This window comes from Selaginella moellendorffii, unplaced genomic scaffold, assembly GCF_000143415.4.
Source record: "Selaginella moellendorffii unplaced genomic scaffold, v1.0 SELMOscaffold_2, whole genome shotgun sequence".
In the NCBI taxonomy this organism is placed as follows: Eukaryota; Viridiplantae; Streptophyta; class Lycopodiopsida; order Selaginellales; family Selaginellaceae; genus Selaginella; species Selaginella moellendorffii.
In genome coordinates, this window is record NW_003314263.1 from 941,861 (window position 1) to 963,823 (window position 21,963).

General features: G+C 48.1%; 4 protein-coding genes across 7 annotated transcripts; 2 read left to right on the top strand and 2 right to left on the bottom strand.

The window, feature by feature from the left end:
- The first annotated feature begins 3,135 nt into the window (after positions 1 to 3,135).
- LOC112351535 (calcium/calmodulin-dependent protein kinase type 1G-like) lies at positions 3,136 to 4,047 on the top strand. Its single transcript, XM_024689604.1, has one exon. It carries the CDS (start codon positions 3,136 to 3,138, stop codon positions 4,045 to 4,047), a length of 912 nt encoding a protein of 303 aa, XP_024545372.1.
- Positions 4,048 to 12,471: 8,424 nt separating this feature from the next.
- On the bottom strand, positions 12,472 to 14,223 carry LOC9660770 (pentatricopeptide repeat-containing protein At4g02750). Of its 2 annotated transcripts, XM_024661692.1 has the most exons (3): positions 14,146 to 14,223; positions 13,963 to 14,087; positions 12,472 to 13,902 (listed from the first exon to the last, which is right to left on the bottom strand). In XM_024661692.1, exons 1-3 carry the CDS (start codon positions 14,198 to 14,200, stop codon positions 12,541 to 12,543), a joined length of 1,542 nt encoding a protein of 513 aa, XP_024517460.1. In that variant the 5' UTR covers positions 14,201 to 14,223; the 3' UTR covers positions 12,472 to 12,540. The 2 variants fall into 2 exon arrangements, with proteins under 2 accessions (XP_024517460.1, XP_024517454.1); XM_024661686.1 differs by having other exon boundaries at positions 12,472 to 14,087.
- Positions 14,224 to 14,856: 633 nt separating this feature from the next.
- LOC9661971 lies at positions 14,857 to 20,291 on the top strand. Of its 2 annotated transcripts, XM_024661862.1 has the most exons (13): positions 14,860 to 15,470; positions 15,523 to 15,566; positions 15,624 to 15,652; positions 15,715 to 16,446; positions 16,504 to 16,620; positions 16,676 to 16,975; positions 17,035 to 17,124; positions 17,181 to 18,579; positions 18,644 to 19,131; positions 19,198 to 19,278; positions 19,339 to 19,392; positions 19,453 to 19,604; positions 19,684 to 20,291. In XM_024661862.1, the coding sequence occupies exons 1-13, from the start codon at positions 14,965 to 14,967 to the stop codon at positions 19,703 to 19,705; spliced, it is 4,014 nt and encodes a 1,337-aa protein (XP_024517630.1). In that variant the 5' UTR covers positions 14,860 to 14,964; the 3' UTR covers positions 19,706 to 20,291. The 2 variants fall into 2 exon arrangements, with proteins under 2 accessions (XP_024517636.1, XP_024517630.1); XM_024661868.1 differs by lacking the exons at positions 19,198 to 19,278; positions 19,339 to 19,392; positions 19,453 to 19,604; positions 19,684 to 20,291 and having other exon boundaries at positions 14,857 to 15,470; positions 18,639 to 19,001.
- On the bottom strand, positions 19,487 to 21,790 carry LOC112341569 (histidine protein methyltransferase 1 homolog). Of its 2 annotated transcripts, XM_024661903.1 has the most exons (8): positions 21,419 to 21,790; positions 21,241 to 21,306; positions 21,063 to 21,129; positions 20,890 to 20,990; positions 20,770 to 20,814; positions 20,174 to 20,701; positions 19,955 to 20,057; positions 19,487 to 19,889 (listed from the first exon to the last, which is right to left on the bottom strand). In XM_024661903.1, the coding sequence occupies exons 1-8, from the start codon at positions 21,548 to 21,550 to the stop codon at positions 19,807 to 19,809; spliced, it is 1,125 nt and encodes a 374-aa protein (XP_024517671.1). In that variant the 5' UTR covers positions 21,551 to 21,790; the 3' UTR covers positions 19,487 to 19,806. The 2 variants fall into 2 exon arrangements, with proteins under 2 accessions (XP_024517671.1, XP_024517666.1); XM_024661898.1 differs by having other exon boundaries at positions 20,890 to 21,129.
- Positions 21,791 to 21,963: the final 173 nt, after the last annotated feature.

Genomic DNA, 21,963 nt, shown 5'->3' on the forward strand with positions numbered 1-21,963 from the left:
TTGTCATGCAAGAGATGGATTCAGACTTGGCCACAAAGACATATACGTTCTCTAGTCAATAGTACAATCATTGTCAGGGTTGTAGTTTTACTACATGCCCAGAATGCAGCAGTGATGTCCCATGCAATCCAAGGTTTGCAAATGGTGATCCACAAAATTTAGCACTAATGCTATGTGCTGATGGTTTTCAAGTAACATCAACTAAAATGAGAAGCATAATATTGTCATGCTCAACGAAGGGACACAAGGCATTCACGAGGTTGAGGAACTCATTCTGCCAGTATTGTATATTTAGAAGGATGAGCTACCTAACAATATGGACAATGCAAATGTTCTTGACGTCTTTTTAGATCATATCATGCAACAGTTAGAAGATTTGTACCTGAATGGACACGCAACTAAATATTCATTATAGATAAACTTTATATTTAACTTTCAGTAGTTTAGATTTTAGGGCTTGAACAAAAGTTCAGCATGTGAGCTATTGAAGATGAGCTTTAGTAAGTTCTTTCTTCTATTTAATCATTTGTAACCACTTTATATTTTCTATTCTTCTGCAGTAAATCTGGAGGAAATCCATGTAGATATTGCTCAATTCGTAATACTAGAAAGTAGAAACTTTATAGAGATGTTTGGCAGAAAACCAAGAGACTGAGATCAATGTCAAACGATGGAAGAAGTCGAGGTAGCTATTAATCATCTTCAAATGGGAAATACCTCTACAGAAAAGAGTTATGGACCAAGAGGCAAATCTGCTCTACATTGGGTTTACCATGGTCTAGACTTACTCCATGATTCTGTTTTTGATGCTATGCATACTATTTCTTCGCTTTTGCAGATACAAATAATATGATGTGGAAGAAAGTCTGAGAGGCTAAGAAGGAAGCAATTGCAAAGGAAGGACTTCAGCTAATATTGTAGAAGAGGTCCTCAAGCATGAAAGTTGGTTGACCGCTAGAAAGACCTTTGGAATGCTTAGCTTTTTGGAAAGCATGTGAGCATCATCAGTTTTTACAATAGGACTTCTAGAGGATCTAGATGATCTTAAACTTATATAACTAAACACTGTTATTGCAATGATTTTTTATGACTTTGGATGAGACCATAGGACTTCTAGGAGATCTAGATAGTTTTGGACTGTTTATTATCAGGAGTGTTATTGCAATGATTTTTTATGACTTTGGATGAAACCATGGTTGAAATGTTGAGCGATTGTTAGTTTTGGACTGTTTATAATCAGGAGGCTTATTGGTAAAATGTTTTAGTGAGATTTAACAACATGAAGACAAATCACAAACAAATGGACATATTACTTTCTCTAGGATCCATAACAGGTGCTTCAAATAATAATAGGATAAAATACTTCTAATTTGTTGTTTTCCCAGGTTGTTTTTTACTAGAGTACAAGCTTTACTCTTTCAAGATCATGATCATCTTCTTCCTCGAAACCATTGGGAGGGATTGGTTTAAAATGCTTGCAAGAAGTTAAAAACACCAATGCAAATCAAACACTTTCTTTCTCTGCAATGTTTTCAATCCTTTTTCCACATGATGTAATGGAGTATTTTGCCAAGCAGTAGCTAAAGCTTTATTTGCAGACGCTCCAAACTCTAACAGGGACGATCTGATAAAGGAGAAGGGAATTCTTATTGGCAAGGGAGTTAAGTGACCTATTGGTGTTCATGAGCTTAATGCAATTGCAGGATTCAACAATAAAAGTGAGGATGCATAGTCCAATAACAAGGTGATTCACTTCAAATTTACTTTCGCAGTGGGATATATCTTTGGAGGCTAAAATGTTCACATTGTAGTGAAGAATCGAACTTGGGAAGAACTTCCTTGGATTAAGAAGTTTAAATATGCTTTTAGTCATAAGTTTGAACAAAGCTACAAGTTAAAGCATATTTTATTTTATTTTATGCTATGTATATTTTGTATTCTCTTGCAGGTTTACTTTGCAGCAGATTATTTTCGTTATGAAATAACAAATGGCCATCCAGAAAAATATGAGTTTTCGAGTATGCATCTGCTTACAAGCGCAATGCATAAGTTCAGCGTTGATTGCATTCAACCTGTTGAGCTCATAGAGCATGAGATATGTGTGGTTCTGATCCCAGATGGAAAATGGCGTGGAGATCAAATTGTTTAGGATGTAAAATCCTCAAGGTTACCATGTAAACTTCTTGAATCAGGAAATGTTGTTCCAATATGGCCAAAATCTCATGATATTCTTCAAGTGAGAGCACCAAGGACATCTCATGAAGCTTGGTATGTTTATGTTGATCAGGGTTTTGAAGTAGAGAGGAAGGCCAAGTCACCTGGCTGCAACACGTGAAAGGCTTGCCTCAGAACATTTATGCACTTACATATCAAAATCGGCAAAGACTATCTTGGTTAGAATCATTGATGGTGAAATATAGACGTTAAAATGATTAAGAAAAACTCATTAAGTGAGATTAAACAAAAACTTGTTAAAAAAATTAAAAAAACAAGCTTAAGTAGTTTCTAAATGAGTTTAACATGTTGGTTTTTAAAAGGAGTTCTAGTGAGCGAGACATTGAGGATTTGAAAGCACAGGGAGCGGCTGAGGCTCCCAGAACTGCAAGCATATCCTGTATACGAGCAAAGCTACAAGGTTTGCTTCCTCTACAAACCTTTCATGTTCTTCACAAGGATTCACCTTGCAAGCTTTGTTCTAGGATTATAAACGACTTGCAATCAACTGGAAACTGGAGGAGCTCGTGCTCCTTCTCAAGGAGTTGCGTGTTTCTCATACAAAGGCAAGTTTCCAAACCTTCACTCCTCGATCTAACGCATGCAAAGTGGATGAACTACTAGGAAGAACTTTGATGTGTTTGCCGGGGAGGTCGGGGAACTTGCAAAAGCTGGTCTGGCAACTCAACACCACGCACAACCCCAAGAACAAGCTTGGGGCGTCAACTCCCAAGAAGGTGACGGGTCAATAGTGAATATTCAATAAACAATTAGATTATTCTCGGCTAGATCGCAGTCACATCTCATCCGACGGCAGAACGCCATCCCAACCGTCGACAAATAGTCGTTATGAGAAGCTAGGGTTTCTACCCTTTTTATTTCTCATCTCAAGGAAGCTTGCGCGAGAGGAGAAGCTCTGCGATGGTCCGCCAAGACGTTGAGTTTGAGGACGATGATTGTGCCGAGCTCCTCAAGATCTACACGAGGGGCCAGAGGCTGGGTTGCGGGAGCCAGGGCCAGGTTTTCGTGCTCAAGGGGGCCACGAGCTACGCCGGAAAGATGTTTCGAGCGGGGAGGGACGCCGGGAGAGAGCTCCGGCTCATGTCCAAGCTCCGCGGCTGCGCTGGAGTGGTCTCCTTGGCGGGCTTCGTGAAGGAGAGGAGCGGCGGGGCTTGCTACGGGACCATGGTGATGGAGCTGTGCGGTCCTAGCCTGTTCCATCGATTGATCAAGGGAGGGCCGCTGGGCGAGGAGGAGGCCGCCAAGACCATCCAGAGGCTGGCGGAGGCGCTCAAGGGGATACATAGCAGCGGCATCGTCCACCGGGATCTCAAGCCGGAGAACGTCTTCGTCAAGCTGGGCGCTGCTGCCGTGCACGAGGTGGTGATTGGAGACTTCGGCGTGGCCACGGACGACCCCAAGGAGATGTCGCAGTGCTGTGGAACCGGGAAGTATATGGCCCCGGAGGTGACGAGCTGCAAGGGTGACGCAAGGTCGCAGAGCTTTTACACTGCGGCCATCGACGTGTGGGCGCTGGGAGTGATCGCATATGAGCTGCTGAGAGGCTACAAGCAATCCAGGGAAATCGAGTTGTTGCGAGCCGGGGAATTCCCGGATGGTTGTCCTCTCTCAGACGAGGCGGAGGATCTCATCTGCGGGATGCTGGCTGTGGAGCCGAGCGAGAGGTTGACGCTGGATGGTGTGCTGGAGCATCCCTGGATCGTGGAGAATTGCAGCAGTAAGACGATTCAAAAGAGGAGGCGCTGTGGAGTGAAGAGGAGTGCTCCCGGTTTTAGTAGCGACTTGGTTGTCAAGAAAGTTCGAGCAGCGTGAGTGTGTTAAATACATGCCTCCATCAGCCAACTTGGTGAGCGCTTACTGTTAGTACATGAAGAGATAAATGTAAACCAGGGTGTAGTTTGATCATACAGATCATATTTTAAAATCAATGATATAACGTGAATTTGTGTACCACTTGGTATGGCTGTTTGCCCGCCCCATGCCCAGCTCGGAAACGCTCCTGGCTGCTCGTTGCGTGAAGCCTTGGCCACTTTGCATCTGATAGCCACCGAGTAGCGATCCCCAAGCCGGGAGAAATGGCATGGCTTGGACCACCTCGCGAGCGAGTTCCAGGTTCCCGGCCCGTCCCAGGATGTCTGTGACTGAATCGTAGTGCTCCCTCAAAGCTGTGATTCCAAAGTCGCCGCTCATGAGCACGAAGTGGTGGAGTCCCTGTTCTAGCTTTCCGCCATGGCTGGACGCAGCGAGAACACTGAAGGTTTGCTTGTCGGGAGTGAGTCCTTCGATTGCCATCTTCGCCACCAGATCGAAGCAAGAGCTTAGCTCTCCGGCCTGAGCATTCCCCGCGATCATGGTGTTGTAAGAGACGACGTTCTTCTCGGGAAAATGCTCGAAGAACCGCGCAGCCGCTTCTAAGTTGCCGTTTCCAGTGACAGATCCGAGCAGTGAGTTCCAGGAGACAAAATTAGAAACATAATTATAATTATTGATATAATATCTATTTTAATTTTTTTCTTTACATGATCTATTTAGAGAAAAAGATAAAATGTTTTGCAAAACTTTGAATGTATACATTCACAGTCTTCACAAACATTATTTACATTGTAGCTACTGATGGGGCGGCATTGTTGATTTTAACCCAAGCTGGTCTAAAATTTCCACTCACAGTTGTCATTGTCAGGAGCACTAGCCTGGCTGTGTCGTCGGCCTTCTCTTGGAAATATGGCATCTTCAAGGCATTTTGCGCCAAGATCCTCCTCGCCAGATCAATTGCCAGCATCCTCTTGAGCAGCTCCACCGCATCGGGGTCTTTAATTCCGCTTTTCATGTCCTCGGCTTTCCACCACGCCATCTTCTCCAAGATCCTCTCGCGTGCTTGCTCGCGGCGCCTGTCTTGATAGCCCATGCCACGGCCATCAATGTCCAGCTTCTTGGCGAAATCAGCCACAAAATAGTCGAGCGAGTCCCCATCCTCCTCGTCGGGCACGTCAAAGGGATTGCTACCCAGGAGCATCTCCGCGAATATACACCCGGCGCCCCATACGTCAATTGCAGTGCCAAAGCTGGTGGCACCCTTGAGAAGCTCCGGAGCGTTGAACGTTAAGGTCCCGACCTTGTTCGACCAGGGGCGTGTCTGCAGCCTCCTTGCGGTAGCGAAGTCTGCCAGCTTCACCACAAACTTATTCTTCTCTCAATCCCTTTTGACGAGAACGTTGCTCGTCTTGACGTCTTGGTGAACGATTCTGTGCGCGTGAATCCACACCAGGCCCTTGAGGATCTGGCGCATCACGGCCCTGATGTCGTGCTCCCCAAGCTTGCGTGACGAGATCACATCGCTCAAACTCCTGTCCATGAGCTCCATCACCATGAACGTACCCTGGTTGTTGCAGGTCAACCCAAGGAGATTGACAACGTTGTCGTGCACTACCTCTTCCAGGATCTCCGACTCGTTGATGATGGCATCGTAAAGGTACTCGTGCTCGTACATCTTCTTCATGGCTACTTTGTCTCCAGTCTTTCGGTGGAACCCAACCCTCACCTCTCCATCCGCTCCAGCGCCTAGCAACCTTGCGCCACTCGCCCACACATAGTCTGCCATCGCTCGAAAAAATGAATGGTTAGGAAAACCTAAAGGATTTGTTTTGCAGAAAAGGCACCCAACTTCAAGAAAAAGATGGAGAAAAAGGAGTTTATTTTAATTACAAATGTAAAAAGAAAGGAAAAAAACTCTTTAAATCTTGGTCGCCTGCACTGCAGACAGCATATTCTCCTTGAGCTTCCTTGATCATGTCCAGCCCTACGTTGGGCGCGGTTGCAGAGGACCTGTCTGGGTTCGTCAAGAGAGCACCACCACTACAAACACACACAAAAGAAAAGAAAAAAGGATCAGAAAGCATAGAGAAAAAAAAACGTGCCAAGCTTTTTTGTTTACCAGAGTTCCTGGGATCTTCTACAACGTTGAGATTAATCTTGTATTTATAATTATAAACATACTTATAATTTATAAACCTTCCTAAACACTTTTTAGTATAGTTCAGTTTCTTCTACCATATTATTATTAGTCTATTTTACTTATCTTCTTTTCGTGTTGGACACAACTCATATTTTTACTTAGTGTTTTCTTACAATATTTTGTATCTAAGATATCATATGTTATTGGGTATTGCGATGTAAATATCTGAAAGCTAAAGCTTGCCGGTCAGACGCTAGCATCGATTTGACTAACTCCAGGGCGTCCTTGTCCTTGATTAAATCATCCAAAGCCCGGAGAAATTTTTTGATCGTCTCCAACACCTCTCCTTTAGCCTCTTTCTCTGGTAGCTCAGGCATTTCCAATGGCAAGAGCATCCCCACTAGCAATATCCCAGCACTCCATATGTCCACCGTGGTTCCCACTTTCAGGGTTGTTGTTTCTGGGGGATTGTTGCAAAGCCTCCTCGCACAGCTAAAATCACCCAGCTTCACCTTGAAAACACATCCTTTGACCTTCACCAGGACGTTATCTTTTGTCATGCCCTGGTGCGCCACCCCACGTTCATGCAGCCATGCAAGCCCTAGAAGGAGCTGGCGCATTATCTCCTTGATCTTCTCTTCCCTGGTGAAAAACCTCGAACCAAGCTCAGATTCTTGCCAGCTTTCGAAAGGTCCATTTGTAGGTACTCCAACACGTTACCATTAGTATGCTCGAATACCATGTAGTAATTCCCGTCCTTGTCTAGCCCCATGTCAATCACGTCCAAAACGTTTTCGTGTTTGCAATTTACCATGATCTCAAACTCCTTGAGGATTTGCTTGTGAACCTCCTCGCCTTTACCCATATTTTTTATCACTACTCTCTCGCCCAGATCATCGTATCCATGCGTTTTGGACGTTTTGGACCACACCTTCAACCATTTGAAGGAGTCTCCTTCACAACCTCTATATATCCTATTTTAGATTTGGGAACTTGGTAATCCTAAGAATGGCATTTATATCAGCCTTTACACTTGGTCCAAGTCCTCCATATGTTCAATCTTATGACCGATACTCAAAGGTACCACCAACATAGTCCCATTTGCTTTTGTCACATTGATAATCTAACATCACTTACATCACAGTTTTGTCTTTCAAAGACTGGGTTATCCATTCATGAGTGATCAACCTAAATCCCCTCCTTAACATCCTTAGAATGTGTATAGACATAAGGAACAACCTTCCTAATATCCCTTTTTCGGTCCCTACTGAGTTCTTTTCTATTTATGGCCATGTTTGCCAACACTGCTATTAAGTCAAGGCTTGAAAGCCTAACCACTATGTTTCATTGACCTCTGGGACTTCTTTGCCATATGACTGCATCCTTGGTCACCACACAAGTGGATTGTGTAAGACACAAAATCCCTAGGCCCCAAAGTGGAGCTGGAAGGGTGCCACGTGGTAGTGGCTGAAGTGAAAGCCAAACGAGCGTAACACGTTTGGACTAAAAGCTCCGACTTGAAAAGGTCAAGAGCGGGAGTGGGACTCCCAACGAAGTGCTCAAGGAACAAACATGAAGTGAAAGATAAGTGAGTCTCTAGAAAAGGGACACCAGAGGACCGACACATGACACATGGAAGAATCCGAGATAGACCGAGATGGAGTTCGAAATGGACCCGAGATGGAGTCCGAAATGGACCCAAGATGGAGTCTGAGATGGAGTCCGAGATGGACCCGAGATGGAGTCCGAGATGGACCGAGATGGAATCCGAGATAGACCCGAGATGGAGTCTGAGATGGAGTCCGAGATGGAGTCCAAGATGGACCCGAGATGGAGTCTGAGATGGACCGAGATGGAGTCCGAGATGGACCCGAGATGGAGTCCGAGGTGGACCAAGATGGAGTTCAAGATGGACCCGAGATGGAATCCGAGATGGAGTTCGAGAAGGACCCGAGATGGAGTCCGAGTTCGAGACCGAGATTGGGACCGAGACCGAGACCGAGGCCGAGGCTGAGACCGAGCCCAAGCCCGAGTCCGAGTTTGAGTCTAAGTTCGAGTCTAAGAGGGTGAAAGCCCAAAGCATTCGTCTCCCAGACCTTGGGGGGTTTGGTGAGCTCCAAAAGTATAGTGAGGGGGAGGACTGCAGTGGAGCCAGTTTGGCCAGGAAAGGCCAATTTGGCCCAGGAAGGCTGTACCCAGTGTTGGGTGATGAGCTGCCCACTGGGAAGTCCAAGACTAGAGTGAACACAGACCGACAAGCGGGGTAGCTTGGTGAAGTGTTCAAGAGTTGGCTCTAGTTCCCCCGGGAGATTAACTGGCCGATGCTCCTAGTCCAAGTATGGGTGGCACTACCTACTTGGATACCTGGTGTGGCTCAACAGAACCTCGCTCTAAGCCCACGGCTAAAACACCCAAAGGCAGAAGGCAGGGAGAGTACCCACGAGGCTTGTGTAAGGCCACGGTGTTCCAAAATGTTGCCCCAAGGTCCCAGATTGTGAAAAGGAAGAGGAGCCATCCTATGGTGTAGAGACCAAGGATGCAGTCATGTGAGGAGGAAGTCCCAAAGGACTGTGGGACTTAGTGGTCGGGCCTGTAGGCCTTGATCCAGTGGTAGTGTTGGCAAACATGGCCATGGGCAGAAAGGGACTTGGTGGGGACCGGAAAGGGGATATTGGGGAAGGTTATTCCCCATGTCTATGAGCATCCTAAAGATGCTAAGGAGTGGATCTGGGATGATCACTCATGGACGGATGCCCCAATCTTTGAGAGATGGGACTGTGATGTAGGTGGTGTTGGACCACCAATGTGACCAAGGTGAATGGGCATGGCCTTAGCGTAACGGGCTGATATGTCAGTAGTACCTTGGGGTGTTGGTCATGGGATTGGACACGTGGAGCACTTGGACCAAGTGCAATGGTTGAGTGGCATGGATGCCATTCTTGGGGCTAGCAAGTCCCTAAGTCCAAAATAGGACCTATGGAGGTTGTGAGTGAGACTCTTCCAAGTAGTCGGAGGTGTGGTTAAGTGACTAAAGTAGAATGGAAAATTTAGTCGCTTACAGATTGCTCTTCTTCCTTTCCACAGTTTGGGACTTTGGGACAACATTTCGAAACATCCCAACCCTACACGAGCTTCGTGGGTACTCTTCCCACCATCTACTTTTATGTGCCTTATGTAAACAACCAAAGGGAATGACTTGAGAGATGATACATGGGGTTCAATTATAGAAGGAAAAGGCCCATGAACAAGAGTGCACCCCCTCTTTTAATCGGTTAAGGGTCTTGAGATATTTGGGGTTAAGTGTCCTTGGGTTTAAATAATACTGGACTGGGTGACTTCCCGGGAAGTCCAAATTCAAGAGTTTACACTTTATCCATGTGGTTAAAGCAAGGTTTTGATGAGCCATGCCAGTATCCAAATAGGTAGTGCCACCCACACTTGGACTAGGAATATTGACCATTTGATCTCCTGAGGGAATTAGAGTTGACTTTTGAATACTTCACCAAACTACTTATTTGTTTGTCTATATTCACTCTAGCTTTGGACTTCTCAACTTTTGAACACTTCACCAAGCTATTTATTTGTCTATCCATATTCACTCTAGTTTTGGACTTCTCAATGGTTATATCATCATCAACACATGGGTATAACTTTCCTAAACCACACTAGCCTTTTCTTGCCAAATTGGTTCCACTAGAATCCAACCCCCACACTCTTCTTACTATACTTTTGGAACCCCTTGAAACCCCACCCCCTAGGGTCGATCGCTTTGGGTTTTCACCTCACAGCCTGTATTAATATTCGGACTCGGACTCAATCTTGTACTCATAGTTAGCCTCAGTCTCGATCTTTGTCTTGGTCTCAGTTTTGGTCTCCATCTCGGGTCCATCTTAGGTCCATTTTAGACTCCATCTCAGGTCCATCTCGGACTCTATCTCGAATCGATCTTAGACTCTATTTAGATCCATCTCAAACTCCATCTTAGGTCCATCTCAGACTCCATCTTGAGTCCATTTTGAGTCCATTTCGGACTCCATTTTGGGTTTATCTTGGACTCCACCTCAAACTCCACTTTGGACTCCATGTCAGATTCCACCTTAGACTTCATCTCAACACTTCTATATGTCATGTATTAATCCTTTTGTATCCCTTTTCTAAAAACTCACTTATTGTATGCTTCATGTTCGTTCCTCGAGCACTTTGTTAAGAGTTCTAATCCTGCACTTGATTTTTCAAACTAAAACTTTTAACCCAAACATGTTATGCTTGTTTGGCTTCCACTTCAGTCAATCCCCCTAATCCCTTCTTTGAAAACCTTGATAATGCTCTAAAAGTCTATGAGCTTTATATTCCCAAACAAGCTTTCCCTAAACCCTAAAAGGATATTTTATGAGCAATGCCCCCTTGTGCATCTTATGGATTGCATTGGCTGCTTGCCTAATCACAATAGCTGCCTTATATTCATTAAGTTTTTTTTTTATTTGAGCAACACATCCTTTAACAAACATTGACACGACTCCTTTAAAAAATGGTAATAATCTTAATCCCTAAAAACTTCCAGAAGCTTAAATATTATAACTCATTTTTTGTTTTGCACTTTGGAGGATTATTCAATCCAAGATCTAGGTTATGCATCTTTGAAAGATGGGCCAGTGTCTCAATCTTTACCTTAGTTTCCTCTTGTAAGCCTCCATTTTGGAGTATGTCATCAATGATCAAGTCTTTAATAGGGTAATCATTTATTTGAATTCATTTGTATGCAAAAAAAATTCACTATTTGCTTTATGCTTGATCTTATACACAATAGTCTCACAACCCAACTTAAAGTCATTTATATCACTCTTCATCATTGCTACTTCACTCGTACCAACATGCCCTAGCAAAAAGATTGTGTAAAGGCAAATATATTTGGGCGTTATTACTAAATTGCAAAATCTCATAGATTTTAAAATTACTTTATGTTTCTAGACCTTTTATGACGAGCAAGCTCCCAACGACGAGATCGTCCCTGTGGAGTGATCCAATCTCCTCGGCGTGGATCTTCCTCCCAGTTTCCAGGTCCCCCCCGCGGCAAAGAGCGTCGAGCTCCACCGCCAGCCTCTCATTGCCACTCTCGCCGTAGCCAAAGATTGAGAGCGTTTACGCAACAGGTCCTCGATTGCGAGGACTGAACACTGGTAACAAACGAGCTCGTGGAAGTTCCAGAGGTGATCAGAGATGGCAGCACAAGGTTGTGGAGACGAGAGGCTACTGCATCACGCAGCTCGTCCTCCACGATCTTCACGTCCCGGCCATGAATCACAAGCCCTTTCTTAACAACAGCATGGTCTACTTTGGGAGGATCACTGGTGTCAATGACTACAGGAAGCATGTGTCCCCTGCCATGTTATATCTTTTGCTGCTTCTATGGCAAGTGCGGGAGCTTGGACGAAGCTCGCCAAGTCTTCCACTCCATGGATCGAGGCAGCAAGGATCTGGGGACTTGGAACTCGCTGCTGGAAGCTCACAGCCACGCGGGAGACACGAGCAGCGTGTTGGATCCTGACAAGCCTCACTCTGCCGCCTATTGGCAGCGTGGTGGCGACGATCGCTGGCGTCGTCAGCATCGCTGCTCAGGAGCATGCGGGAGAAATCTTGCAGGGTGTGGCCTCCGTCCACGAGCCTGGAATTCAGCCTCGGCCACAGGAATGCTGGCGAAGTAGTGGCGCATGCCATCCAAGAACTTAAACCGGTCGCAGTGCGCTCTTCGAGCAAATGCTGCGCTCGGTGTGGCCACAGACGACCCCAAGGAGATGTCGCAGTGCTGTGGAACCGGGAAGTATATGGCCCCGGAGGTGACGAGCTGCAAGGATGATCATGGCGACGCAAGGTTGCAGAGCTTTTACACTACATCCATGGACGTGTGGGCGCTGGGAGTGATTGCATATGAGCTGTTGAGAGGCTACAAGCAGTCCAGGGAGATAGAGTTGTTGCAAGCCAGGGAATTCCCGGATGGTTGTCCTCTCTCAGACGAGGCGGAGGATCTCATCTGCGGGATGCTGGCTGTGGAGCCGAGCGAGAGGTTGACGCTGGATGGTGTGCTGGAGCATCCCTGGATCGTTGAGAATTGCAGCAGTAAGATGAAGAAGACGATTCAAAAGAGGAGGTGCTGTGGAGTGAAGAGCAGTGCTCCCGGTTTTAGTAGCGACTTGGTTGTCAAGAAAGTTCGAGCAGCGTGAGTGTGTTAAATCCATGCCTCCATCAGTCAACTTAGTGAGCGCCTACTGTTAGTACATGAAGAGATAAATGTAAACCAGGGTGTAGTTTGATCATACAAATCATATTTTAAAAACAATGATATAACGTGAATTTGTCTACCACTTGGTATGGTTGTTTGCTCGCCCCAAGCCCAGCTCGAAAACGCTCCTGGCTGCTCGTTGCGTGAAGCCTTGGCCACTTTGCATCTGGTAGCCACCGAGTAGCGATCCCCAAGCCAGAAGATCCGGGAGAAATGGCATGGCTTGGACGACCTCTCGAGCGAGTTCCAGGTTCCCGGCCCGTCCCAGGATGTCTGTGACTGAATCGTAGTGCTCCCTCAAAGCTGTGATTCCAAAGTCGCCGCTCATGAGCACGAAGTGGCGGAGTCCCTGTTCTAGCTTTCCGCCATGGCTGGACGCAGCCAGAACACTGGAGAAGGATTGCTCGTCCAGAGTGAGTCCCTCGATTGCCATCTTCGCCACCAGATTGAAGCAAGAGCTCAGCTCTCCGGCCTGAGCATTCCCCGCGATCATGGTGTTGTAGGAGACGACGTTCTTCTCGGGAAAACGCTCGAAGAACCGCGCTGCCGCTTCTAAGTTGCCGTTTCCAGTGACAGATCCGAGCAGTGAGTTCCAGGAGACAATGCTGCGAGCTGGCATCGTGTAGAAAATCTCCTGGGCCTCCAAAAGTTTCCCGTGATGAACACCGTAGCCAGCCAGCATTGTGTTCCAGGATATCTCGTCTCTCTCGGGCATTGTTTCAAACACCACCTTGGCTTGCTCGAGTTCGCGAGCTTGAAAGCAAGATCCCAGCATGAGGTTCCAGGACACGAGGCTCCTTTCCGGCATCTCGTCGAAAACTTTCTTGGCCTCAAGTAACTTGTCGCCACCATTTCCCTGTGAGACTTGAGTAGCCAGCATGACTGTCCATGCAGCAGCATTCTTCCCCGGCATTCTCGCGAAAACTTCTCTGGCTTCTTCGGCTTGGCCTGCTCGAGCATACCCGACCATCAAAACTGTCCATGGTTCTATAAACTCGTTCGTCGCAGGCATACTTCTGTCCATGATGGCTCTAGCCTCTTCCAATCTCCCGGCATCAACGTAAGCTTGGATCATAGCGTTCCAGGACACCACGTCGTACTTCGGCATTGCTTCAAACATCTTCCTTGCTTCTTCCACCATTCCCTGGCGACCAAATGCCGAAACCATGCTCGTCCAAGAAGTCACGTCCTTGTGAGGCATCTCGTCAAAGAGAGCTTTAGCTTCTGTCCACAGATGGTTCTCCAGGAAACCTTGGATCATCGTGTTCCAAGCCACTACGTCTCGCTCCACCATACCTTGAAAAACTTTTGTGGCCTCCTCCATCTCTCCGTTAAGACCGCAGGCTAAAATCATCGCGGTGCATGACACCGCATTGCACAGACGCATTCGGTAGAACACAGCCTTTGCCTCTCGGATCAATCCCTTTCGGACGTAAGCCTGGAGAAAAATGTTCCAAGTTACAATCCCAGCTTCTGGAATCTCGTCAAACATTCTTACCACTTCTCCGAGAAGTCCATGACGAGCACAGATGAGCATCAGCGCATTCCAAGAAAACGCACTGTGCTCTGGCATGGAGTCAAACATCCTCTTTGCTTCGTAAACGTGAAAGCTCTGAGAGAAAGCTGGAAGAAGAGCATTGTAAGAAACCACATTCCTTTGAGGCATTCGATGAAAGAGTACCTTCGCGTGTTCTAGATCTCCATTCTGGGCATAAACTCCAACCATACACGTCCATGAGACAATGTCGGGCTCGGGGATCGCCAGAAAAATCTCCGTCGCTTTGCCGATATCACGGTCGCTAGCATAAGCTTGTATCATCGTGTTCCAAGAGACGACGTCTCTCTCGGGCATTGAATCAAAGACCCCACGAGCTCGATCCAATCGCCTCTGGAGGGCAAACCCCAGCAACAGCGAATTCCAAGCGACTAGATTCCGCAGCGGCATGCCGCAGAAGATCCCCTCGGCTTCAACCGCCAGGAAATTCTCCGAGAACACGGCGATCATCGTGTTCCAGGAGAACAGATTGGGACTGCCGATCCCTTGGAACGCCGCAAGGGCCTCCTCCACGCTACCGCATTTCCCATACGCGTCGATGATGAGATTGGCCAAATATCTGCTGTGCCTGTGCTCGCTCGCGGTGATCGCGCCATGGATCTGGCGCAGCTGGGCGAGATTCTTGGCCCGCCCAAGAACCCTAATTCTCGACGCCCAGCCTTCTTCTGTTTGAAATCTATTTCCCGCCAAACACATGTGCCCTAAGGGTTTAGGGTTTTTCCGCGAAAATATCTCGAGCACTGCCAAAATATCTAGTCTACAGGGATATGCCGTCCTAGATCAAGCGCTGTCCACTTGGCGTGCTACTGGCCGCCCGATCAATGGGGATTTTGCTAAAACCTCTCGGCTATGGTGGAGCTAGGGTTTTAGTGCCTGGCATTCTCGGAATGGTGCTCTGGCGAAGGGTTTCTTAGCAGCGGAGCGATTTCCCGGCACGCGAGCGCGATGAGGCAGGTCTTTGCGGTCGATGGAGGTAGGAGCTGCCGCATAGAATGTAGGAATCTCGACAGGAAACGCTCCAGGAGCGACAGGGATAGGGAATCCTCGCGGCATGGGGGCTACTCGTCAATGCCGTGGGAGGACGAGGAGGATGAGCTTGGCTGGGACGAGGAGGATGAGTTGGAGTTTCAATCTTTCCAGAAATCCCTTGGCAACCGCTCCGTGTTATGGACAGGCGGCGGCATGACGATTCGTGCTCGAAATTCCAATGCCAGATCCCACCCTGAGAATGGCAGGAAGAGCTACCAGGGTGGCTATGGCAGGGATTCTACTTCTTCTTGGGACAGGAAGCAGCTGCCACGGTATGATCCATACGACCTCTGGGACTCGGAGGAGGATTCTTCTCCCAAAATTTATGACAATTTTGAGGATGATTATATGCTAGCAAGAACTCACAAAAGAGAAGACTATAGATATGACGATCTCGGTGGACGAACAATGTCACCACCACGGTAAGCTCTCTTTTATAACTCTGGCTTAGTAAGTTCTTCTCGTGTCATCCAGCTCTCTGGGCCGCATTTCCGCGCAACGCCATTATTCTGGTCGAGGTAAGTAGATTTTTATTTTTATTTTTTTTTCTCTCAGCTTGAAGTTCCTTGTTGCAGAGGCTCCGGACTTTTACCCTCCTGCAAAGGTCAGTGCAACTCGAGCTTTGTAAAGAAAATGTACCTCTCTCTTAACTACTTTTCTTTACAGGATTACCAGCGCGTGAGAGAGAGACAAAGATCGCCGGACAGGGAGCCTTATGACTACTATGCTAGTAGTCGGAGAGATCATCACGATGGCAGAAAAGATGCTGAATTACTTGCAGCGAAAGCCCGTGCGAGAAGTGAGGAGGACTTGCCTCCCGGTTTTGAACGTAAGCCTGAGAGCAAACGATCTCCGAGTCCAGGACGACATAACGAACGAGACCGGAGGTCATGCTTCAACTGTGGTAAAGTTGGGCATCTGAGCGCCCAGTGCCCGCTGAAGACCGAGAGAGGGGAACGATCGCCAAAACGTTTGAGGCCGTCCGAGGATGACAGGAAGAGAGGCCGTGGGAAGCAGTGCTACAACTGCGGTGAAGAAGGCCACAAGAGCAGAGTTTGCCCAAGAAAAGTCAGTGTTTCTGTAACCAACAAGGAAGATGGTGGAAGACGTGCGGATGAGAAGCGATGCTTCAATTGCCACGAGAGTGGTCACCTTCTCTTCGAGTGCCCGATGTTTTCAGATGGTGATGCCCCTCGAAACGAAAGCGCTCGATCGGTTGGGGATAATGCCTGTGTTCTGTACAAGACGAAACTTACTGACGCGGAGAAAAACCAGTACCTCAGGCAGAACAAATGCTTTACGTGCGGCAAGTCGGGCCATCCATACTATAGCTGCCCCCAGTCCGAGAAGCGACTGGAGTATGTTTTCGAGGACCGCGAGCACAAGTCTGCCTTGAAGGTATCATTTTCTTTTCTTCACTTGATTATGGACGGCCTCATCATCCGATGGTTACAGCTGCTGAAGAGTGCCTGTTGGAATTACTGGGATGATAACGGGGAAATGCATGGCCCAGTTTCGCTCTCATTTATGTCAACCCGACTTCAAGAGGGCATTATGGACAAGAATGTACTGGTATGGCTAGACTGACTCTTCGGTATTGGGGTCTAACACGTTGAACTCGTGTCAGGTTCGTCACATGTATGAACACATCAAACCAATCCCTCTCGAGACACTTTTAAAATTTTCGAAAAGCAAAACGGTGCTTTCGCTGTTAGGATGCATGCCAAAGTCGGCATCATTCCTCGGCGAGGAGATGGACGCCCAGAGCTGCGTGGATAAGTCTCTATCGGCCTTCCAGAAAAAGCTTCATTACGACATCTATGAAACTACGGTTCGGTGGTTTTTTATCAGCAGTATGAACGAGGCATTGCAGACATATAAAACAGCGAGAAAGTATTGGGGGAAACAAGCTTCCCAAACCGCGGAGGTAAGTCCATCCGTTTTAATTGTCTGCTGCTGTTCACAATCAACAGCTTCGTTGTTCAGGACTATTCTGATCCTGATGGTAGCGGACCACCTCATAGCTCAGATTGCGAGCTCTCCTCTCCCGATGGCGTTCAAGGGTCGAAAGAAATGGTACATGCTACGTCGTTCCTTGTTATGTGTTTTTAATTCACGCCTTCGTTTTACAGGAAGGACATTCACAGAAGTCAGCAATGTTGGTGGAGTGTTGTGAGAAGTATGTTACCGACTCGACATTGGAAGATCCTATGTCCAACTCACTGGCGGCAATTCAGAAGTGCATTCATTCCGGAGTGCTTGAAGCAGCACGAGGAGGTATCGTAGACGCCATTGTGGGAGAGTATCTGCACACGTGGGACATCGAACGAAAAGCGAAAGCGAGCCAGAAGGAGCCGGTGATAGAGGTGATTGAGACCACGTCAGTTATAGAGGATTGGACCTACGAGAAAGCTGGTCGAAAGGAGAAAGCTATAGACGGAGAGGACACGTCGGAGATGGAAAGCTCCCCTTGCGTGAGGAAGTACAAAGACAGGAAGGAGCAAACGGTTGAAGTCATAGACAGCACGCCAGCAATGGAGACTTCTCTGGTATCTTGGAGGATCAACAGGTTGAAGGAAAGAGCCGAAAGAGCGGTAGAGAGCGCGGCGGCAATGGCCACCTGGACCAAAGAACCGCAAGAAGAAAACTTGACATCGATGCCCAATTCACCGGTGGTAGAGATTATCTCCGAAGACAGCAAGCACGAGCACAGCGAAGATAGTAAAGCTACCGCAGACTCGTCTCCTACGCCTGTCGGGACGAACGAAACCACCGTTTTCAAGCGTCTCAAGAGGAACTGTTCTTCGAAAGCCGTAGAAGAGCCCACCGTTCCAGCTCCAGATGCAGTCGATCTCGACCTTTTCATGCCTTACGAGAAGAAGAGAAAAGTTCCTGAACCAAGAGGCGGTCCTTTGAAAGTTGTCATCAAAAGCTTGAACAGGTCCACCGGTGATAAAAAAACTGAGGTCAGCGTGCCAACTCCAGCTCCAGTTCTAGCGAATGAGAAGACTACGATCTTAGTCGACGAGAAGAAGAAAACAATGGCTGAACCGAGGAGCTGCCCTCTGAAGGTTGTCATCAAGAACTCGAGAAAGACCAGCATTCCAGCTCCAGCTAAACTCGACTCCATTCAGAAGAAAAAAGTCGCTGAACCGTTGAAGACTGTAAAGGAGAGCATTCCAGCTTCAGCTCCAGCCAATCATGTTCAGAAGAAAAAAGTCGCTGAACCGTTGAAGGTGGTAAAAGAGACCATTCCTCCAGCTTCAACCAATCTCGACTCTGTTCAGAAGAAAAAAGTCGCTGAACCGGTGAAGGTGGTGAAAGAGATCATTCCTCCGACTCCAGCTTCAGTTCCGGCTGAGAAGAAGAACACCGTCTCTGGAAGTGAACCTCCGCAGCTGGTACTAAAAGTTTTCCGCAAGACAAAGAAGCCAAATGACACTACTACGGTGACAGCGATTCCGTTGGAAACAGACAAGGCCGTGGCAAAGAAACGAACGCTGAAGCTCACGGAGCTCACCGATGCAAAAGGTACGTCTTGTCTCTTTTGATTCATTTCGTTTCATTGTTTTCTCTGACTGGATGGTCAGTTTAGCTTCCGAATCGGAGACAAAGCTCGCTACTATCAAGGAACAGACTGATGAATCTAGTGATTCTACACTCAGCGAAGAAGAAGAAGAAAACGAAGGCTCTCCGCTAAAATCGTTGAGTTCCAAGCGGCCTGTACCAGCTATATTGTTGCAGCAGGACGAGGCTAGACAACCGCAACTTCCAGGCTGTGCACGAAGCTCACTGCCTGGATCAGAGTGGAAGCTATGGAAGACCAGCTACGAGAGTTACTGTTGCATCGATCGCAAGCAATCCAGGGCCAAGGAGAGAGCTGGGACTTTACCGTCGGCACGATCGAACAGAGCTGGGGTTCGCAAGCTCGGCGGCTCAAGAGCTATGGAGAAGATGAGAGCACGCAAAAAGTTGCTAAAGTTCCAGCGCAGCAAGATACACGCATGGGGAGTGGTGGCTATGGAGGTCATTGAGCCTGAAGACTTCATTGTGGAGTACGTCGGAGAAGTTCTTCGTCCAAAGGTAATACCGTTCCTGTTTTCTTCGTTCTTTTCTCCAAAACTTATGGTTCTTCTTTTTTTTCTTAAGGTGGCAGACGTTCGAGAAGTTCGATATTTAAGGCAGGGACTTGGTAGCAGCTATTTTTTCCGCGTTGGCGATGGCTTTGTGGTAAATCAGTTTCTTACACCCAGATCTGGGACTAAAATCTTGGTGTGTTTGATCGTATAGATTGATGCCACCCAGCGCGGAGGACTCGGAAGGTTTATAAATCACTCCTGCGAGGTGAGTTTCCAAAGTCTTTGTAACAATAACGTTCTCATCTTCTGTTTCATAAAACACCAGCCAAACTGCTATCCCAAGATCATCACAGTGGAGGGACAGAAACGTGTTTTTATTTACGCAAGAACACACATTGCTCCCGGGACCGAGCTTACATACGACTACAAATTTCCTCACGAGGATCAGAAGATCCCCTGCCTCTGCGGAGCTGAGAGGTAATCAAATTTTAGAATACTTCCACTTGGATCATATCCACGAGAAGGCCGACTTGACGCTTTGGGTTACAAATGCCAGGTGCCGGGGATTTCTAAACTAGATTTGCCGTGTCAAGACGTGGCAAATCCCCGCAAAACACTCGAATCGTGAGAGAGGGATCTCCCCTACAGTCAGCGATGTACCGGACGAGCAAAAGAATCTCTACCTGAAGAAGAACTTCCACACTTCCCGCGTGCTCGAATAGCCATCGGGAAACTCTGCAACGAGATGAGCGCCTAGAATGCCTGTCACAGCAAGAGCTTTCTTTCAGCCATGGAACCAAGCGATCGATCAAAGCAAAGAGCCTTACCATCGTCTTCGACCATGTTCTTGAACTGCCGGCTGCCACCGCCACGTCCAAAGTAGTGCTTCTTCGCCGCTACGTACACGACACCGTAGTAAGGCCTGAGGCACTGCAACAAAAGCCGACGGGGTCAAACAGTGGACAGTGGAAAACAAATAGAAAAAACAGACAAAGATAAGGACAGGGAAAACTAAGGAAGGGACGGCAAAGAGAAGAACACAGTACCTTTTTGAGCAGGGTGTAAAGCTTGGAGAGAGACGAGGAGCTGTAAATGGTGTCGGACATGAGGATGATGTCGTAGCCATCCTCTTGGTACCCGCTGCATTCTCGACTGCTCTCGAAAGCCCGGCTCCCGTTCGAGCGCCTCCTGGAGCGTCCACCATTCTCGGTTGGCGTCGACGGCCGCGAAGGCTCCCTGTCGCCCACCGGAGTCGACGGAGTCGATGGCCTCGAGTGCTCGCCGAGCGGCGTCGATGGCCGGGACGAGTAGTCGAAGCTGAATCCAAAGTCGACGTTGGTGTCGTTGTCCAAGTCGGGTGGACTGGCCTGGGAGAGGAGGTTCTGGACGTCGGCCCAGTCGCCGGAGAAGTAGCGGAGGTCGGGCGACACGGCCATGCTCCTCGTCGGGGTGAGCGAGCCATTGTGGCGAGAGATTCGTGCGCGGGCATAGTCCAGATTAGCTGACACGTTTGGGATCGTCAGCCGCTTGACAACTTCAATGTTGAAGTCCTGGAAGTGGACTGTGGAGGCACCCTGGAAGACAAACGAGTGTTACACTTGGCTAGAGTCAAGATGCCGGGCACGTTTTTCTTCTAGCCTACCTTGATGCAAGCGAACACGCCTGGAAGTCCATGCCCGCAACCGAGCTGGTGGTGGCCAATTCAAACAAAGCATAAGATAACTTAATAGAAACGAAAGAGTTGATCAAGTCGACCACGCACCTCAAGCACCCGCTTTCCTCGAAACGAGAGCTGCCCGTCTTGGATCTCACGTCGCAGCGTGTCGACGAGATCGGTGGCGCATTCCGAGAGCTTCAATCCTCCTGGAGAAGAGAGAAGAGAAAAGTCGTCAGCAATGCCCACTTGATCATACGAATCAGAAAGCAACAGCTTACCTTCGTACGTTCCAGGAACTAGATCAGCGCTGGGGATGCCAGCAACATCGCTGTTCGTGATCCGGCCCTGGAAGAAAGAAGAAATGGAGACAACCAGATGATCCTGTCAGAGCTCTTTCTTAAAGCGACAAAACATAACTAGAGATTTTTTTCTCTTGTTTAGTACTACTCGACCGACCTTGAGAAGGATAATCCCTCCGGGCAACGACACCGGCTCTGTGGCAAACAATTTGGCATGCGTGTCCTGCGAAACAATGCCAGAAAGAAGCTCTCAATCCATCCGTTCCATCCATCCATCCATCCAAGAAAATCCCAAAAATATTTCGAAATCCGCGAGAAAGAGCGAGAGATTCTACCTCTGTGGGGATGATTTCCTCCGCGGGAGGCGCCGGAGGAAGATCCGAGAAGCCCAGCCGCGCGGGATTGCTCTGGAGCAGGCAATGGCCGGGGAGATTGTAGAGGCAGGAGAATATCGACGGCGCTTTCATCGCTCGCGTCCCTGCCGGCGCCTAGCTATGGCGCTCCTCCTTCCTTGCCCTGTTGTTGCTGGATCCTAGCGCGGCCCTGCCGCGAAAATGTGGAAAATGCGCGGCGGCCTTGCCTTGAAGAGTCACAGCGTCGATGCGTTGCACGTGTGGGCGCTCCTCGCGATTTCCCTCCCCTTCGTCGTCACGATCAAGCAACGAGGAGAGAAAGAGAAGCCCTCCGCGAAGCTGCTAGCAAAGTGCCATGGCTATGGCGGCGGAATATCCCGCGGCATATTCCGCCGGGAAGTGACATCGTCAGACACGTGGCCGCACGACGTGCCGTGGATCTGACCGGCCTCTGCCGGCTGACTCTCCGGCATCTGGTAGCCACGACTAGGGAAATTTTAGGGTTCTTGGAGTCGAAATTTTAGGGT

What these genes read in the sequence shown, in the direction of transcription:
- LOC112351535 (XM_024689604.1), top strand. Translation starts at nt 3,136, where the DNA reads ATGGTCCGCCAAGACGTTGAGTTTGAGGACGATGATTGTGCCGAGCTC.
- LOC9660770 (XM_024661686.1), bottom strand. Translation starts at nt 14,200, where the DNA reads ATGGACGTGTATGGTTGGAGTTTATGCCCAGAATGGAGATCTAGAACA. An exon ending in GAGATCTAGAACACGCGAAG is followed by an intron (nt 14,088 to 14,145) that starts GTACTCTTTCAT and finishes CTCTTCTTCCAG; the next exon opens with CTTTCTCTCAGAGCTTTCAC.
- LOC9661971 (XM_024661862.1), top strand. Translation starts at nt 14,965, where the DNA reads ATGAGGCAGGTCTTTGCGGTCGATGGAGGTAGGAGCTGCCGCATAGAA. An exon ending in AAGCTTCCCAAACCGCGGAG is followed by an intron (nt 16,976 to 17,034) that starts GTAAGTCCATCC and finishes TTCGTTGTTCAG; the next exon opens with GACTATTCTGATCCTGATGG. An exon ending in TTCAAGGGTCGAAAGAAATG is followed by an intron (nt 17,125 to 17,180) that starts GTACATGCTACG and finishes TTCGTTTTACAG; the next exon opens with GAAGGACATTCACAGAAGTC.
- LOC112341569 (XM_024661898.1), bottom strand. Translation starts at nt 21,550, where the DNA reads ATGAAAGCGCCGTCGATATTCTCCTGCCTCTACAATCTCCCCGGCCAT. An exon ending in GCGTGTTCGCTTGCATCAAG is followed by an intron (nt 20,702 to 20,769) that starts GTAGGCTAGAAG and finishes TTTGTCTTCCAG; the next exon opens with GGTGCCTCCACAGTCCACTT. An exon ending in GAACATGGTCGAAGACGATG is followed by an intron (nt 19,890 to 19,954) that starts GTAAGGCTCTTT and finishes TTGCTGTGACAG; the next exon opens with GCATTCTAGGCGCTCATCTC.